The sequence below is a fragment of the Nelusetta ayraudi genome, unplaced genomic scaffold (assembly GCF_046127955.1).
Source record: "Nelusetta ayraudi isolate G7.1 ecotype Tasmania unplaced genomic scaffold, CSIRO-AGI_Nayr_v1 ptg000042l, whole genome shotgun sequence".
NCBI lineage: Eukaryota > Metazoa > Chordata > Actinopteri > Tetraodontiformes > Monacanthidae > Nelusetta > Nelusetta ayraudi.
The window spans coordinates 18,281,332-18,300,000 of record NW_027466092.1 but is presented as its reverse complement, the minus strand read 5'-3'; the positions used below and the strand labels follow the sequence as shown (position 1 = coordinate 18,300,000).

Genomic DNA, 18,669 nt, shown 5'->3' with positions numbered 1-18,669 from the left:
GACTGGGCGGGAGGAGGGGGAGGAGGAGGAGGAGAGGGGAACTTTGGGAAAGAATGTGTGGAATTCATTTCCTGTTCTGTCGGTCTGGGAGCGAGCGAGGAGACGCAGCCATGGCCGAGGGCAGAGCGAACGCAGGGATCTGGACAACGTGAAGGGACGCTGAACTCCTCACCGCTCCTGCCAGGCTCTGCTTGTCCTCAACAGGAGGCCAGAGGAGGTGGAGGAGGAGGTGAAGAAGGCCATGGCCGAGCCACTGCTGAGGAGGACCTTCTCCAGGCTGAGGGGCAGAGACAGATCACGCAGGAAGACCGAGGACAAACTGAGCGGTGAGCAGCGGCGGCAGCAGCAGCAGCAGCAGCAGCAGCACAATGCAACAGTTTGAACTCTACACAACGGCATCAGCTCTACACAATAACTTTGACCCTGCACAACTTTAACTCTACACAGCATGTTTGAGCCAACACAACAGCTCTCTCACTTTCTTCTCTTTTCCAGCACTCAAACATCAGCTCTGTGTCAACTCACAGTTGTTGTTTTTCAAACAAAAACGTGTCCAAAGAGCGGAATCAGAACTGGATTGCTCTGGCTCTGACTTCATATGAGAGCGTTTGTCACCATCGTGACCCTCAGTGCCGTCCCCTGTACTCACACACTCACACACTCACAGACTCACTCGCACCACAGCAATGTCACAGTTGAGGCAGGAAGTCTTAACTGCTTCTTAACTGCTGACTGAAGTTGGCCATTTATCTCTCCACATGTTGAGGAGACTGATGGTAACGGTGTGATGTTCCAGTGCAGTCAGCCGTGGGTCACATGGCGATGGTCACGTGACCATCCTCAGGTGCCACCTGCTTGTTTGAGGCGGGTGTGAGGGTCTGCGCTGGTCAGCGCTCCTGCGACTGCTCGATGGTTGACTGCCCAGTTTATTTCTGATGCGACGGTGGAGGCCTGGAAGATCAGCAGAGCCGCGATGTCAGGTGGTGATGATGCTGTGAGACGTTCAGTGTCATCTGGGAACAGGGTCAAAGGAAGAGAGCGCCTGTCCTGTCCTGTCTTTAGCAGAAAACATCAGCTGATCAGAGTCTCCTGGACAGACAGACAGACAGACACACACACACACACACACACACACACACACACACACACACACACACACCAGTTTGATCAGTCGAGTGTGAAGATCAGGTTCTGTGATGCATTCACCGTCTCACACACTCTTAATGATCGGCTTCCTGTAGTCAAACTGGGTCAGCTGACCACATCCTGTCATTAGACCTGTGTGTGTGTGTGTGTGTGTGTGTGTGTGTGTGTGTGTTGGTCGTTTCCTTTTTGTGTAGGACTGAGTTGGACTGAGCGAAGGCCCAAGATAAAAATCACACCAACACACAAACTACAACAGCAGAGACTGTGACCTGGGACACCAGTGTACAACGGTATAGACCACTGCAGAATACACTACTGGCACTACAGTCTCACGACAGAGTTCACCAGCATGGACACACCTACATGCACTCGCATGGACCAATACGCACTGACCGGTGCAGTCAGCCTACAGTCGTTACCACTGTTTCTCTTTCCACAACCTAAATTTAACTTTATGAATCGAGTGTTGTGTTGGACACACTGATGACATGGTAGAGCTGGGTGTGTGTGTGTGTGTGTGTGTGTGTGTGTGTGTGTGTGTTTAGTCCTAATGAATAGTGAATAGACAGCAGTGTGTTTGCTCTCCAGCACAGAGGCCTCGTTGACATCTGCACACACACAGCTGTTTACACCCATCCCCCCTCCTCTCCTTCCTCCCCCTCCTCCCCCCTCCTCGTCTTTTCACACTGATCAGCATTTCTCAGGCTCGCTGGAAATTTATAACAGATGTTTTAATATTAGCACGTACACATGGCACACTCACATAAACACACAGAGACGCGCAGACAGAAGCCAGCAAACGCAGCGGATGACAGGAAGTGGACACTGACCTCTGGAGACTACCACTTCCTGTTAGGTCTGGAGGGGTCTAGAGAGACGTAACTGGTGAGCGTGTAGCAGCTAAAGGGAGGCCATTGAACTCAGGAAGAAACAGAGAAGTTCACAGGGGCTTCGGAAGTTTTAGGTTGGGTTTAGAGTGAGATACAGGACTTCAGCATTTGAGCAACACAAAATATGTATCAAACATTCATTGAGCTGAGATGTGTGACAACACTTCCTGGCCAATCAGAGCTCAGAATGAACAGTCAGAGTAAAACACAAATAGAGCTGATTCAATGAAGGTCTCTCTGTCCCTGACACACACACACACACACACACACACACACACACACACACACACACACACACAAACAGAAGGTTTATTCATGAAGCCAGTCAGACAGTTTGCACATTGTGTCATGAGGATCATGCATGCACACACACACACACACACACACACACACACACACACACAAGGAGGTTTGGTGGTTTGTAATCAATGAGAGTCTGCACTAAATGTTCTCAGTCATTTCCATAGAAACATCAGTTGTGACTCCAGATTCCTCCGCTTGTCCCAGCTGTGGGAAACCACAGAGGAACTTTCAAGTGTTGCTGAAGCACCAGCTTCCTTTCCCCACAGTTTCTCTCATCAACTCGGGTCTCCGTGATGTTTCAGATGTTCCAGTGAAGCCCAACACTGTCCTCAGCCCGTCTCCAGCACCATCTGCAATAACCAAGACAGCTGCGGGACACGCGGACCCCCCCTCACCTCCATGCAACCACATCACCGTCGCCAAGAAACAGCTGTGGGTGCGGCAGTGCTCGCCGAGAATTCAAGCAAACCTGCGCACGAGCTCTGCCCTCAGAGCTCCCGACCAATCAGCGGCGTCCCAGGAAGCAAGCGGGCAAGCCTGGAGTCAGAGGCTGCTGCAGGATAAGGTAGAGGGTGGGCGGGGCCGAGCTCGGTACTGATTTGTTCTGATCGGTCGTCTGACTGACAGTTGGGTCACCACTTCCTTTTTCCTGTTTATAACCATCTGTCCTTTTGCTTCCAGACGCAGCAACGTGGTGACGGGCCATGCGTCAGTCTGAACTGTGACACGAGCAGCGCCCCCTGTCTTCCAGTCAGTTCTACTGCTCCCCAGCTATCTGCTGGCTCCCCTGATACTCCAGCCTCCTCAAGCAGCAGCAGCAGCAGCAGCAGCAGGTCTGCTCAGCGTGCCTACCTGCAGAGCCTGGAGCGGAGCAGCCGTGCCTGGGTGCTGTCATCAGGAAAAACCCAGGCGTCCTACGAGACCGTGGGGCGGCGGGAGGAGAGGGCCACCAACATCTGGTACAACCCCATCCCGGAGGAGGAGGACGCAGCAGGTCTACAGAGGGACGACCACACCAGGGACCAAACCGGGGAGGGAGGGGCAGCAAAGAGGGCGGGTCTGAGGGAAACCAGAGCGGAGCTGGGTGGTGCGCGGGTCAGGAAGGAGGAGAGTTTTACCACGGACTGCTCACCGGAGGGCACAAACCCGAGTGTCAGCCACCAGTCTGATGACATCACGGCCGAAAGCACAGGTGAGGTTCATGCTCGGAGCCCTCTTTGAATTTGAAACAGGAGAAATGAACGCTGGTGCGTTTTCCTTCCCGTAGAGCACCCCGCCTCTGACTCCAGCCCCGCCTCCCAGAAGAAAGGAGGCGTGTCCAGCAGCGTGATGGACAGGCTGAGGTCACCCGGTACGGTGAGGAAGCTCTCCTTGAAGATGAAGAAGCTGCCCGAGCTGCGTCGCAAGCTCAGCCTCCGCTCGTCGTCACGCGCCAGTCGCCAGGAGGAGGCGAGCGCTAAGACCTCGGCGTCATCCTCCAGTCAGAACATCATCAGCCGGTATCACCTGGACAGCTCCGCCCCGCCGGCCCGACTGTCCAGGCGCTCATCCAAAGGATCGTCTGCCAGTAAAGCAGGTAGAGGCAGCAGCCGCACCGCATCCCCCGATGCTGGCAAACCTTCAGCATCCCCTCATGGTGGGTTTCCTCTCCAGGTTACTTCAGCGATGGAGACTCTCCTGAGCTGCAGCCTCGACAGCAGCTCCCTCCCGCCGCCGCCGCCGCCCCGCAGGAAACTTCCTGTGACGTCAGCTCCTTCCAGCTGTATGTTGGCTCGGAGACGCAGCGGTGCAGCCAGCGGGTGACGGGCTTGTTCACGGTGCACCTGCTGGGACTGGAGGAGATGAAGAGCGGCAGGTGGGAACGCAGGGAGAACGAGCTGGCAGACACAGGAACAAACAGGAAGTGGCGTGACCTGACCTGACGCCCCCCCCCGCTGTCTCTTCTCTCAGGTGCGAGGACAGCAAGGAGGTCTTCCTGGCCATCCAAGTGGACGGGGTGACGAGGGCGAGGACCGCCCTCCTCACCCTGCGAGGCTCCGCCCTCCCGCTGAACCACACCTTTCACCTGGAGCTGGAGAGGGCGCGGCTGCTGCGCCTGTTGGTGCTGACACCAGGTGAGCCAGTTTTACCGCCACCAGGCACCTTCAAGTGCTTGAAGCACAATGAAACAGCAAGTTTCTGATGTCAGCAGCGCCCAAAGCGACGGTGGATCCGCTCCAAACAGCAGCCGGAGCGACCAGGAACCGGGTGTGCTGTCTGGGCCGGGTCTCCATACCGCCGCTGTTTAAAGGTGCCCCCACACTGCAGCGCTCTCTCTGCCCTCTGCCCCCCTCCTCTCTGTATTAACATGGCCACAGTGTTCACAGACTGGCTTTGCGTTCTAGGGAGTCGCAGTCAGCAGCTGTGCGTGAAGCTGGAGCCCCGAGGCCTCCTCTACGTCAAACTCTCCCTGCAGGAGAAGTGGGACACGCAGGTAATGCAGATACAGACACAGAAGCTGAGCATCTTGCACACCAATATACAGAGCCACAGGTACATTCAGTAAAAATTGGTAGATTAAAATGTCGCCTCACAGCATGAAGGTCGTGGGTTCGATTCCAGGCCTGGGGTCTTTCTGTGTGGAGTTTGCATGTTCTCCCTGTGTCAGCATGGCCTCTCTCTGGGTTCTCCGGCTTCCTCCCACAGTCCAAAAACATGCATGTAAGGTGAATTGGAAACTCTAAATTGACCGTAGGTGTGTATGTGAGTGCGAATGGTTGTTTGTCTTTATGTGGCCCTGCATGTCATCCTACTTTCACCTGCTTTCACAGCTGGGATTGGCTCCAGCAGACCCCTGCAACACTGAGTGGCAAATGGATGGATGGATGGACCATAGTAGGGTCAAGGATCAAGGAACAAATAATGAATTAATAAATAAATAAAGGGAGTTATTAATATTGAGCGCTAAGATCTTAAAAACAGTACATTGGGAAAAGAATAAAAGTTAAGTATAAGGAATTTAAAAGGCAAATATCAGAGGAAATAAAATATTTCAGGAAGCGGTTCGTCTTACAAACAGGTGAGACATACCAACGACCAGATGGCAACAAAGAAAATTTGTTAGCAAGCGCATGACCAGGAGATGACAGGATGTTGTTTTACTTTCCTTCAAGTTTGTTGGTTACAAAACCTCAACAAGTTCCTCATTCTCACTCCTGTAATCATAGAAGATGTTTTTTTAGTTTTTTTATGAGGATGTACAAGCTGTTTTTGTCTCTGAGCGAAAGGCTGGCAAGCCAGTAGATAGAAGAGAAGCACAGGAGACTTCCAATAAAAGACTGATATAAAACAACAAAGAATTATAGGGCTGCAAGAAAAGGAATTCAGTTTGCGTAATGGATGAATTTACTGTTGCCCTCACTTCACAATGTCAGCGGTGTTCACAGATCAGACGGGTAAGCCAACTGATCTATGAACACTAGGCTCACCGTAGCACAACTAGAGAGCGCACGGCTGTTGACAGGTCACCCTCCTCTCCCCTGCAGCCCAGCTACGACGCCTCACTCCCCGCCAACGTGTTTGGGCTTGAGCTGCACCAGCTTGTGGAGAAGGAAGGCTCCGGTGTGCCAATCCCCCTGCTCATCCAGAAGTGCGTGGCTGAGATAGAGCGCCGAGGACTGAGGGTACGGCGCTGTTGGTCACAGCCTGCTCCAGCGTGGGTCTCAACCAACACAGGAGTAATCGTTGTGTTCTGCGGCAGGTGGTTGGACTGTACCGACTGTGTGGCTCCGCTGCCGTCAAGAAGGAGCTCAGGGATTGGTTCGAGAGGAACAGCTCCGCCGTCTGCCTCAGCGAGGACCTCTACCCCGACATCAACGTCATTACAGGTTCGTGCAGAGTGGAGCGGCCTTCTGCATGATTTTTGTCCAGTATTCTATTTATCCAAAGTGTGCATCCATTATAGGCAAAAGTAATCACCTTCTGTCAAAGTATGTATTCTGAAAAAAGTATTGATAAGTGTAAAATAACTGTAAAAGAATACTCTGGTAAAAGTAAAAGCACTGATTTAACTCCTTCACTCAACAAAAGTACAAGGTAAACATTTTATGCTATTAATTAAACAATTCATTAATTGTTACATACATGTTTAAACGTTTAATAACGACAACAAATGCTGTTTTCTATATTTTGATTTTTCTCTGTACTGAAAACCAACCCCAAAGCTGAGGCACTACAAAATAATCTCTCTCGAAAATATGATCCACTTCAAGGAACAACAACTGGAGTACCTCTGAGAGAATTCATATCTTTTAAACACTTTTAAACACAAAAGTAACGAGCATGTTTTTTCAATGTAAGGAATAGAAAGTAATATTTATGTGCAAATGTAGGGAGTAAGAGTAAAGAGTCATCAGAAGTAATCCCTTTGCAAAAGTACAGACACCGTAAAAATCTACTTAAGTATTTGTACTTTGTTACTTCCAACCTCTTCATGTATCCAGCTCGCTCTGATTTTTCATCATCTTTTAAAATTGTAAAATTCAGAAGGAGTAAATCCAGATGTTGTCTCTGTAGTTGAAGAAGAAAGCATTCAAGTATTTGCAGTTATGGTCAGACAATCTTTTTGTCAACACATAACCTACCCAAATGACAAAGACAGAAAAAAACAATGACTGAGGTTTAGCGATTTATAAATGAGGTTTAAAAAAACAACAACATGTCATTGTCTCTTGCCAGGCATCCTGAAGGACTACCTCCGGGAGCTTCCGTCTCAGCTCATCACCAAGACACTGTACCAGGTAGTGGAGGAGGCCATGACGCTGCGACCTCCACCTGCACAACCTGCTGGCCCCGACCCTCAGCTGGCCCAGAGCACCATGGAGCTGCTGTCCTGTCTGCCGCCTCCAGAGAGGGTAACCACCAGTCATACTGCAGTGCTACAGTGTTAGACTGCTACAGTTCAGTGCAATATTGCATTAGTGCTCCAGATGTGCTGCTACAGCACTGAATATTCATGGTTAACTTTATGATAAACGTGTCTTCGACTTTTCACCCATGCTGTAGGATCCATTCAAACAAAAAGTGTCAAATAGGAACTCTGGGTCTGATCAGTCCACTTACAGTCCTACTTTGTTCAAAAATGTTTACATTTTCAGGCTGTATTGTGAACACCTAGAAGCCCTCAACATCTTGCCTAGGGCAGTAGTGCATACTCTGGGAAGGATCACCTTAATATGACATTAAACCAAGTTGTGATTCTGTACCTCACTAGGCTCTCTAAGATTTGCCTGACAGGAAACAAACATAAACTTGAAGCAGAGCCACTATAAGGACAAAATAAACTAAAACGCCTGTGACCTCAATTTTCACCATATTAATCAAAGTTTTTTCCTTGCGTGATTACTGATGAAGTACATGTGAGTGGGATTTCCCCAGGGACAGGGATAATAATAGACTGTCTCTCCAGAGACTTGTGGCTGATAGGGCACCAGGCCTGTATGCCAGTACTTGAGTGCAGGCTTTCACTAAATGTGCAGAGGTGCCATCTGGTCCAGATGAACTCAGGCGTGCATGATTCCTGGTATTTGTGTTGTTCTCTTGTGTTGACACACACCTCCTCAAAGTTATTCCTTGCAGAGAAGGACGGCTTGGCGGACATGAGTTATCTTGCTTACTGAGCAAAAGGATTCTGTTGCTAGGGGACGATGACGGGGTACATTAAAAGAAAAGAAAAACCCTTGTCCGCACTACACAGGTGTGATAGATCAAACTTGTCACAGGCCATTATTTTCATAAGGAACTGGTTCCTCTCGGTTTTGCTGCACAGATGGAAGCATGTATTTACTCACAGACTAGCGCTTGCATAGATAACCAACACAAGTCAGCCAAGGAGGATCCTGTCAGTCTCCTGCCACGTCAAATAGTTGGCAACAAGTTCTGTGAGTTATCTTGATCAGCAGCAGAATCTCAAGGGGGGGACGTTGGTGTTTTGTTGAGTTACTGCCCCCAGTGGTTAAAGCTCAGAGTGCAGGATTCACCTCCTGTCCGTCCCCTCTGTCCAGGCCACTCTGTCTCTCTTGCTGGACCACCTCAGCCTGGTGGCGTCCTTCAGCACATCCAACAGGATGACCCACCAGAACCTCGCCGTGTGCTTCGGCCCAGTCCTCCTCACATCAACGCAGGAGGCCTGGCGGGCCGGAGGAGGAGCAGGGGGAGTTGGAGGTGTGATGAAAGGACTGGGCCACAATGAGGAAATTGCGAGTGCGGTGGATTTTAAGCGGCACATCGAGGCACTGCACTACCTGCTACAGCTGTGGCCAGGTGAGAACCACTTTTCACCCTCTGGTCCTAAAGCGTGGCCTCAAAAACTCCTGCTAATGCTGGTCTATCTGTCTCAGTGCCAACGCACAGAGTTCCAACGGGTGACCACGTCTCCAGCCATCAGACAGCTGCTCTGGGCCGCCAGTGTCCCACCGCCCTACTCTTGGATCCCCACCTGAGCCAGGAAGAGGAGACGGTCGTGTCCCGGCGTGGTCGAGGAGGGTTGACCCGACTGGACAGCCCGCCTCCTATCAATCGGTACGCGGGAGACTGGAGCGTCTGTGGGCGAAACCTTCTGTCGGGACAGGAGGCGGATTACGACGAGGTGGCAGGAAGCGAGAGTGACCCAGGTAATCCCCTGTGCACACGTCACACAGTGTTAACCTTCACCTGGAGGCGGCAAACTAAACATTCCTTCATGTTGCTGTTTCAGGCAGTGGGGAAGAAGAGGAGGTGGTGAAGAAGAAAGGAGAGGCGTGGTCCCAATCGGGAGGTGGAGGAAGAGGAGGCTTGTACATGGACGACTTCCTGGATTTTGATGCTCCTTTTAACTGCAGACTCAGCCTGAAGGATTTTGACACTCTGATCCATGACTTGGACCGAGAGCTTGCCAAACAAATCAACATCTGTCTGTAGAGGAGGAGGAAGAGGAGGAGGAGGAGGAGACGGGCAGGACGGGCAGGAAGAGGGCATCTGAGGTGTCGTCTCCCAGGCTGAAGTCCAAGACTGAAGAAGAAGAACCAGTTCTACCAGACAGCTCCTGCTGTAGATCCAAAGTCAAGATAGTGTCAGCATGAAGGACACTTGCTTCCTGTAGTTTGCTGATCTTCCGGGTGTCAGGGTCAGATCCTTGTGGTCTTGGTTTTGTTGCACTGCTAAAGCCATAATTTTTTAGTTTTTTTAGTTTAGTTGACCGGAACAAACTGCAAAACTCATTGCTCTGCTGTCTCTGGCGAGGGTTCAACTCTCTGCCTCCCACTGCAGGTCTGTGTCAGTTCTGCAGCTCTGTCTCCCCCTGCCGGTCAGTGCTGGAGCAGCAGAGCAGGGTGAGAAGCAGTGGGGTTCTCATTGTCTTCGAGGTACCGAGTTTCTGACTGTGACAAGTTCATGAGGCCACAGGAGGAAGTCAACGCCATATTCAGTGTTATTTTTGGTCGTTTTTGGCAGTATTATTTTTGTTTTGCACAAGCTCAGTAAGCACTTATGATTGTTTTTTAATGGATAATAACTATATTTCTATGCAAACCTTGTAGCCAAGTGATGAAGCACAGATTCTCCTAAACAAACATTAAAGTTTGACGATGAAGAGTTAAATGATGCTGTGGTCCATCACAGTGACAAGTAGTTCAAACCAGAGGACACGCCCTCATCTGGGTCAATATATATTTATCATAGTGCAGAGGAGATGTGGTCAGTCAGACAGGACTACGCACAGATACAGCCGATGAACACTGCAGATGGATGTGTGTCTTTATCTGGCTGTACATCACTGTGGTTTCTGCAGGTCTAAAGAGTCACAGTCCTTTTTTCCTCCTTCTTCTGTGTCAGGTGGGTCATCGGCGATCCATCTTATTGGAGGTGGATGTAAACGTGTATGCATACCGTGATGTTGAGTAAGGTGTGCTTGTTTGCTTGCTTGCTGTTAAGCAAAAAGGCCAAACTAAAGAACCAAAAGTTCATGCAAACGTCTCCCTGAGATGTTGATATCATTTCAGGACTCCAGATTGGATTTGATTGGTTCCTAAAAGGGACATGGGTTTTGAGTTTTGGGAGCCCTCAAGCCCTCCCCTACTTTTGGGGGTGTAACTCCCTCTCGCAGTATACAAGCTGCCCCACTTGACTCTTAGAAAGCGGTACTGTTTTGCCCTCAAACTTTATTGAACATTTCAAAAAGTGGTACATGTGTATTTGTTGACAAGCTGTAGCCTGTGTGACAGGTGTTGCTTCAAAACCTGAAAATCTGTGAGTCATCAGAATCCATGTCTGTACTGGGTGATGGGCCACCCTGCCACATGCAACTGTTCACAGGTATTAGATAATAGTATGTGCAGTGATTCCTCAGGGTGAAGAACCAAAGATATTGTCTGAACCATGCAAAAATTCTCCCAAATATTTAATAATTCTTGCTCTGTCTGTGGTGCCATTATTATTACTTGTGTGTTCCACTGTTACTAAGACCTTGAGGGACAGTTCACATCTGTTTTGGTTGGCTGTTACACAATGCACATAGGGTTGTTACATTTTCATAATAAAAAAACGAGCTGCAATTACCACTTGCGACAAGCTTGATCAGTGTCATAATTTATTCCAGAGTGTCTGAATCCATTATGTATTGCATTTGAGCTGCATTACAAAATCTGTCCGAGTACATTGCGCATTATTACAAACCTTTTTTGTGTTTGAGGTAAAATAAATAAATAAATAAATAAATAAATAGGGTACCAAACCATTGCATAAAGGTGCCTGAATTTGCACTCAATTATCTAAAATATATTTTTCCCCTCTAATTCTGCCTGTAATTATATTTTCTATAGCGTTTTCCTTGGTTTGAGTTTCATAACTTTCTTATTTTTATGAATTAGCTAATTTGAAGATGCATTGTCATGACATTCATACAATGGAAAGTAGAGAATTTCAAATATTTTGTGAAACGTAAAACGTAAAACCATGCAACGAGGAAGTGGTGTAATACCTCTTTTTCCTCTAACAGAGTTGTGAGTTACCAGTCCGAATGTGTTTAAATATTTCAAAAAATAATGTTTTATGTTCCTTTTAGCGACTGGGGGGCAGTTTGTTTAGAAGTCAAAGCAATGTACTCATGTTTCTGTTTTTATATGTATGACAGGTTGTGTGAGTGCCCGAGTTGATATATTATTTTTGATTTAATGTAACATAACAACTTTAATATGAATAGTGGTATTTTATTTATTCAATCCCCATCGGCGTGTAATGTGTACATAAGTATTGTATGCTTGTTGGGCACATATGCACGTCTTTGTTGAGAAGGTTGGGTTTTTTGTTTTTTTTTTTTGCCTCAACTTCTCAAAAATAATTAAGAAACACACAACCACAAAATGTTGACTGACCAAAGTCTTGTGTATCGCAATAGGCAACAATGTTGTAAAAACTTTGCGTTATGAAAGGATTGGCATTCCCAATTTTTATTTTAGAACAAATTCTTCGATTAAAAAAAAACAAGCACGTACAGAGTGCAGGTGTGTACGTGCGTATGATTAGCAGGAGCAACAATCAACAACAATCTGTTGGCTTTTACGATTGAAAATGGGAATAGGTGTCAATGACGTGAATTCAAGGGTGTTTTAGAGGGCGTTCCAATCGTCTGCAGATGAGAGTTAAAAAAAATAATAATACTTTGCCCATCTGCGACCAATAAATGATTCTGAGAGGTGGAATGTTTTCTTGGCCTTCCCAAATTTGTTCTGGCATTGAAGCTGCCCTTGGGTTATGTAGGAGGAAATTCCGCTTTAATGGCGCACAGAACACGAGCTGACGGTGAGTCTTGCTGTATTTTCAGTCGTCTATGTTCACCTAATGGTATTTTAAGCGCCGACTTTTTGTTCCTGTCCGTCCAAACACCGGTGCGCTTCAGTTCCCAGAACAACTGAGTCAGACTCCGCCCAGCAGCAGCAGCAGCGACAGCAGCTGCTCTTTGTTTTTGACGCCGCGCTGATTGGCTGAGAAAGTGAGGGCTGACTCTCCGAGCGCGCTGATTGGCTGCTCGCTCCCCGCTTCACTCTGTCCATCTCTCACTCTCTCTCTCTCTCCCTCTCTGTCTGTGTCGGGGAGGTGTGTCGTCGCAGCCGCAGCTCTGCCTGCTTTCAACACCACAGCCAGCAATGGCCAAAGTCATGGCTAAAAGATAAAACGTCGAGGGGCAGAAGGAGCAAAGGGGGGAAGTCGCAGTCGAGCAGACGGAAAGTGGATTCTATGAGTTCCTTGTGGACGGGAAGCTTTCAATGAACGGAACGAGGTGAGTTCCGACACCAAACTGCGCCACAAACCGTCGCTTCCGGTCTGTTGTCGCCCCAACAGGTATCATCCGGCCGGTTTCCTCCCGGTGGAGGTCCGGTTGGAAACACATCTACTACATCTGAGTCGAATCACTCATTTATGACACCTGGTTGACTTTGTTGAGGGACGTTTGTATTTACCATCTTTATATTAGTTTCCGTTCTGGGGAGGATGTACCTTGCAATTGTTACATAAAAAAGAAAAAATATTTGATATCCGGTGTTTGTTGACCTCGGAGCAATGCAAAGGTCACCTGTAGTTACCTGCCGAGTGCGGCCCCCGTTCAAGCCTCACTGTGTCTGTGTGGGCGGGCCCATGGATTTGATTGACTGGTGTCAGGGGTGGGCAATCTTTTTGACTGGTGGGCCGCAGAGGGGCTGGAGCAGCAGCAGATGGATGGAGTGTTTTGGTGACCCACTTCATGCATCATGGGATATGTAGAAAACATTTTCAATTGACATTAAATGTCAATTGAAAATGAAGCAAGACAAAAGTTACAACAGAATGGGTGTTTTTGAAGTCCCACTGTATTTAGCTCTTTATTGAAATTACTCTTTAAACAGTGAAAGAAATGGATGTAATACAGCTATTTTATGGCTTGCTTAGTATTAATATCATTCCTTCAAGTTCGGCTGGCCGGATTGAAAAGCTCAACGGGCCGCATATGGCCCCCTGGCCGTAGTTTGCCCATGCCTGACTTATGTTGTCCTCAGCGTTGTGACAAGTGTCTGACAACACAAACAAACTGTGTGAGCAGCAACAGTCAAGGCTGCTAAATGTGCTGCTTCCCATCAAAACCCGTCTGTTGGGTTCGCACGGACCGTGTCGTGTTTTCCAAAGATATTTGCGTATAATGATCCGCTCTGTGTCCGGGAGGCCCTTGTGATTATATGAAACATTTGTGCTTCCTGTCCAAAGTGTTGAATGTTTTTTCTTTTTTTCTTTTTTTAAAGCAAAAAGAGGAAACTCAAGCTCATCACTTTTGTCAGTCTGTCCTTTTGAAAGTTTTGACAATTGACTGTGACAGTGACGGTCATCAGACTCACATTAATTTTTTTTCATCCCCTTTTTAAATTAATGAATGAATGAATTCACTTATTTATTAGAGGCGGAGCCCGAGCGATAAGAGCAGCTCTGGAACAGAGCAGGACGACGCCAGGACAAAGACCCGATTGTTTGTTTTCTAGTCACTATGTTTGCTGGCTGATAATTATAGTATTTATTACATGTTAATACAAACATTTCCAACTGCTATTTTTATTTATTATTTAGCATGAGCTCTTTTAAACAGCGGTACAAACTGAGAGTATTCACTAGTTGCAGGAACGAAGAAGCACAAGGGTTTACACGTTCACATGTTTATTTTGTGTGTTCATTTTTCATTATTGGCATTGACATTGACTTTACAGTACGTGACAAAAAGAAACCAAAGAGGTTGTATATTACATCACCACTGATTATCAAATGGACAAGGGATTAAATAAGCACATGCCTCTTCCTCCTCCTTGTCAAACACGCTATGTGAATATTCTTTATTTGTTTTTGAGTTAAGTGTCATTTGTTCTTTTGTTTGTGTTACAGATTTATGTTTGTTTGTTTTCCTTCTCACTCATTTATGAAATAAAACTTTCATTCATTTATAATTGATACACACACACACACACACACACACACACACACACACACACAAACATTCTGTCTGCATGTTAGTCTCGCTGTTCTGCCCTATTGCACAATAAAGACAAAGGAAATAAAAATAAGATAAAATAAAAATAGAGGCTGACATTCTGCTCCACATCAGTGCTGCATTTGATCCTGATTTCAGGCATGGGCAAACTATGGCCCGGGGGCCATATGTGGCCCATTGAGCTCTTTAATCCTCCCTGCCGAACTTGAAGGAATGATATTAATAGTCATGAAGTCACAAAATAAATGTGTTACAGCCATTTTTCCCAGGGTTTTTCAGATTAGCTTCAATAACGAGCTAAATACTGCGGGCCTTCAAAGACACATTTTGTTTCAACTTTGCTTTGGTTCATTTTCAGCAGTCATTAAAGCAACATGCTTTCTACACATCCCATCATACATTTTGTCCTCCTAAGAGGTGGGTCACCAAAACACTCCATCCATCTGCTGCTGCTCCCGCAAATTTAAGAACCCATTGTGGCCCATCAGTCAAAAAGTGTGCCCACCCCTGGGCTATTTCCACAGAGGTGCAATAAAAGAAAGTATGTCGATGGCTGTAAATAATCCTACTGTACAAAAAAAAAACTATTTCATTTTCATTTTTCATTGCAGGCTCTTCACCGTCCTGAGCCCCGGCTGTCCGTCCCCCGCTGTGCCCATCGACATGGCCATCAGGATCTGCCTGGCCAGTTCCCCCCCCGTGCGCTCCTTCGTCGGCAACTTGAGCGGCGGCGCCCTGCTGAAGCACTGCGAGCCGCTGCGGCCCTGCCTGTCCGCCAGCGTGGCCGTGGCCACGACCCCGGCCGCCACCGCGGTGGTCGGCAGCAGCAGCAGCAGCAGCAGCAGCAGCAGCAGCAGCCCGACGTGGAAGAGCAGGAGGAAGAAGAAGAAGAAAAACGTGGTGTTTGCAGACTGCCTGGGCCTGGCGCTCACCGCCGTCCACGTCTTCGACGAGGCCGAGGAGAACCTGCTGACGGAGCTGCAGTTCCAGCTGACGGAGATAGAGGGCGCCGCGGCCGGACTGCGCCTGGGAGAGGAGGCGGGTGAGAGACGCTGTCTGCACAGAGCCTGAGTCAGCCGGTTCAGAGAGTCACTGATCGTTTGGTTAGCAGCTTAACTGGAAGCAGTCGGAGAACAGAATCAGTCAGTCAGTCAGTCAGCCAGTCAGCCAGTCAGTCAGTCAATCAATCAATCAATCAGTCAGTCAGTCAGTCAGCCAGTCAGCCAATCAGTCAGTCTGTCAGTCAATCAATCATTCAGTCAGTCAGCCAGTCAGTCAGTCAGTCAATCAATCAGCCAATCAGTCAGTCTGTCAGTCAATCAATCATTCAGTCAGTCAGCCAGTCAGTCAGTCAGTCAATCAATCAGCCAATCAGTCAGTCTGTCAGTCAATCAATCAATCAGTCAGTCAGTCAGTCAACTTTTATTTGTACAGAATCACAACCAAAGGAATCTCAAAGCGCTTTGTACAATCAGAGGAAAACCAACTGACCCCCCCCCTCAACTGGTGGGGTCTCAGGACTCACATTTTTTTTCCTCATCGTGAATCCACTTCCCAAATTTATTCTACTGCATTTAAATTTATTCCACAAAAATAAAAAGGCTGGTCCACTTTCTGTCATGTCAAGTGAATAAATTATTAGTATTATTTTGATAATAATATGAATACATTTTATTTTAAAGGTGCCTCTATGACACTCAAGGACGCCCTACTGATCAACAATAAAATCATCAACAAAAAAAAAACACACACACAACAATTCAATTCAATTGTGTGTCCTGCAAAATAAATGTCCAACATTTTCTCTATAAATATATTCATTTTAAAAAATAAAAAGCCCCTTTGATTGGCCCACGGAGCCGCGGCCCCATCTAAACAGCTCCAGGACCCACTACTGGGTTGCGACCCACCAGTTGAGAGGGGCTGAATTAGAAGGATGCTGGTCCAGATTCTGAGTCCTTCAGCTTCTGACGGACGAGCAGCAAGATGAAGGATGTATTAATTGTCTCACCTGCCTCTCGGTTCTCTGCTCCTCCCTCCAGAAGCGGCGGATCACAGTTCTGCTCTGGCCCTGGGCTTTGTGGAACCAGCCGCGGACTACCTGCAGCTGAGGAACAGGCTGAAAGCGCAGCACGTGTGTCTGGAGACCTGCTCCGTCCAGGAGCGCCTGCTCTCGGGGACGGTCAAGGTCCAGAACCTCTCCTTCCACAAGTGGGTGTGGGTCCGGATCACCTTCGACTCCTGGCGCTCCTTCCAGGACGTGGCCTGCGTGTACATGAACAACGTCTACGGCTGCCCCGACACGGACACCTTCTCCTTCTCCGTCTCGCTGCCAGAGGACCTCCGGCCCCCCGGCGCCGTGGAGTTCTGCATTCAGTACCAGGCCCAGGACCGAACCTTCTGGGACAACAACCAGGACGCCAACTACCGGCTGCTCCTCGCGGACCCGAAGGGGAGCCCGACCCGGGGCCCGGAGCCACCGGCGGCGCCGAAGACCCGCGGGGAAGACCCCCGAGAGAAGAGGGGGGGGGTGGAGTTCGATCCCTTCGGAAGTCCTCGGACCTCGGCGGGGATCTTCCCAGAGTGGCAGAGCTGGGGGCACGTCGAGAGCAGCACCCCCTACTGGTGAGACTGCCACAGCAAACGCAATACTGCACTGCCGCGGTGACTTTGTCCTCCAAGACCATGGAGATCCACCAGAGGGTTGGGGGGGGGGTTTTGGGAGTTTTTTCTTCCTCCTTGGTAGAAACTACGTAGCTCGCTCACTTTAGTCACTTTAGCTGTCTGAACCTCGATGGGTCAAATCTCCACAGAAGACGAGGCTTTACCAAGGCCGAGGGTTTCACAGGACTGAGGGCAGCAGCCAATCCAACAGCAGGAGGAGGAAACCTCCCCGCCTGCGCACTGAAAGTCCAGCCAGTGGGAAGCCAACTATGCTGCAACACAACAACGCCCAGCAAGAGACCGCCACCCAGGCCGTGGGAAACCCACAGCGCCACAGGTGGCGCTCCAGAAAATGCACAGCCGTCGACCCAAGATTTTAAATTGCTCGTCCCTCCCAATGCGCTGAGCTCAGACAGCGAGCGGAACCACGACGGGGACCAGCGCGTCACATTTCCAAACCAATGTCTCCCGATTCAGCCTGCACACTGATGAATCAAAGGTGACGGATTTCACCCACCAGCAACACAGCCCAAGAACTGTCTGCGGTCCCCAGTGAGACCAGGACGCAGACGCTCAGGTCCGACCAACAAGAAGAGAGAGAGATCCAATCCAGATTCGGCCATTTTTTAGCGTTTTTTAAATATCAGGTCTGTATTTCTATGCAAGTTTTGACAAGTTGTTGCGTCTCTGGGGCAACAATTAGCTTTTTTTTTTTCCTTTTCGTATCGTTCCCACCTGTAGCTGCCAGCTGTTCGTCAGCAGTCGTTTCCACTGTGCTAGCCTCGCACGCTCCACTTCTGCTCTGTGCCTCCGTGAAGTTTACCTGTCTGAGCACCTTATGAGTTTCTTGCACCTCGCTCTCGGGCAATCACTGTCAAGTATTAACAGGTTTAACGGGATTTCACTATCTACGCCATTAGCCTCTTGAGTTAGCTGTTGCTGCAGATCCACTGTGTTAATATGGTCGAGTTCTCCTGCGGACGTCATTTGTCTAATATTAATGTGTCGGAGAGGGTCAAAGGTCACGCTCCGCTCACTGTCTTTCTTTCAGTGTGTTATTAGTCAGCCAACGCTCCGGTTAGAATGTAGCTGGTGTATTTCCGTTGCTCTTGTTCCGGGATGCTTTTGTGATAGTCACTACCTGCTGTGAACGGAGAGCCAAAGTCAAACCTGCACTTCCTCTTAACGCGTTAGCCACACCCGTTAAAAACAAAGCTTTCACTATGAACTAAGAAACGTTTCCTGTGCTCTTAACCCATCAGTGAGTGTGCGCACATGTGCGCATTGGTCGGTATATAAAGCATGTGACAGGAAGTTTGTGTAAAGTAATGTATTTCGCTAACTTTACTCAGGCGATGAACAGCAGCGAACTCGGATGTGTTGGAAGCGAAACACCTGCACTGTAGCGAGGCTGTGTTGTAAAGTGCAATGCAATGATGACGTCATGATGCGATCAGGAAGTGTTGTAAAGGGGATTGAGTGTGTTCCTTTTTGTGAATATTCTTTCTTAATAAAAGTCTGAACTGTGCGTTGCCTGCATATCTTTTTTCAGCTTGATCTATTCTAGATAAACATCTTACCGAGGAGTAGAAACCCATCTGACCGAACAGGAAGTTGCTTTTTCAGTCAGCTGCCCAGCAGTTAGCA

General features: G+C 48.4%; 2 protein-coding genes across 4 annotated transcripts in view; both read left to right on the top strand.

Annotated features, from left to right (window-relative positions):
- Nucleotides 1–65: 65 nt before the first annotated feature.
- On the top strand, nt 66–10,916 carry syde1 (synapse defective Rho GTPase homolog 1). Of its 2 annotated transcripts, none has more exons than XM_076035145.1 (14): nt 66–326; nt 2,642–2,904; nt 3,027–3,531; nt 3,607–3,915; nt 3,993–4,194; nt 4,290–4,453; nt 4,531–4,629; nt 4,724–4,812; nt 5,864–6,001; nt 6,079–6,205; nt 7,056–7,231; nt 8,381–8,639; nt 8,717–8,989; nt 9,073–10,916. In XM_076035145.1, the coding sequence occupies exons 1-14, from the start codon at nt 242–244 to the stop codon at nt 9,273–9,275; spliced, it is 2,892 nt and encodes a 963-aa protein (XP_075891260.1). In that variant the 5' UTR covers nt 66–241; the 3' UTR covers nt 9,276–10,916. The 2 variants fall into 2 exon arrangements, with proteins under 2 accessions (XP_075891260.1, XP_075891259.1); XM_076035144.1 differs by having other exon boundaries at nt 4,528–4,629.
- Nucleotides 10,917–12,415: 1,499 nt separating this feature from the next.
- Nucleotides 12,416–18,669, top strand: part of ppp1r3cb (protein phosphatase 1, regulatory subunit 3Cb) — an 84,030-nt gene continuing 77,776 nt past the window's right edge. Inside the window, exons 1-3 of one of the 2 annotated variants that reach the window (XR_012927765.1) lie at nt 12,416–12,630; nt 14,970–15,400; nt 16,401–18,024. Coding sequence is in view for 1 of the 2 variants with exons in the window: in XM_076035155.1 (XP_075891270.1) it covers nt 12,617–12,630; nt 14,970–15,400; nt 16,401–16,987 (1,032 nt within the window). In the remaining variant the exon portion in view is untranslated. Of the gene's footprint in view, nt 12,631–14,969; nt 15,401–16,400; nt 18,551–18,669 lie in introns of those variants that run through there. The other variant, XM_076035155.1, reaches the window with a different exon arrangement.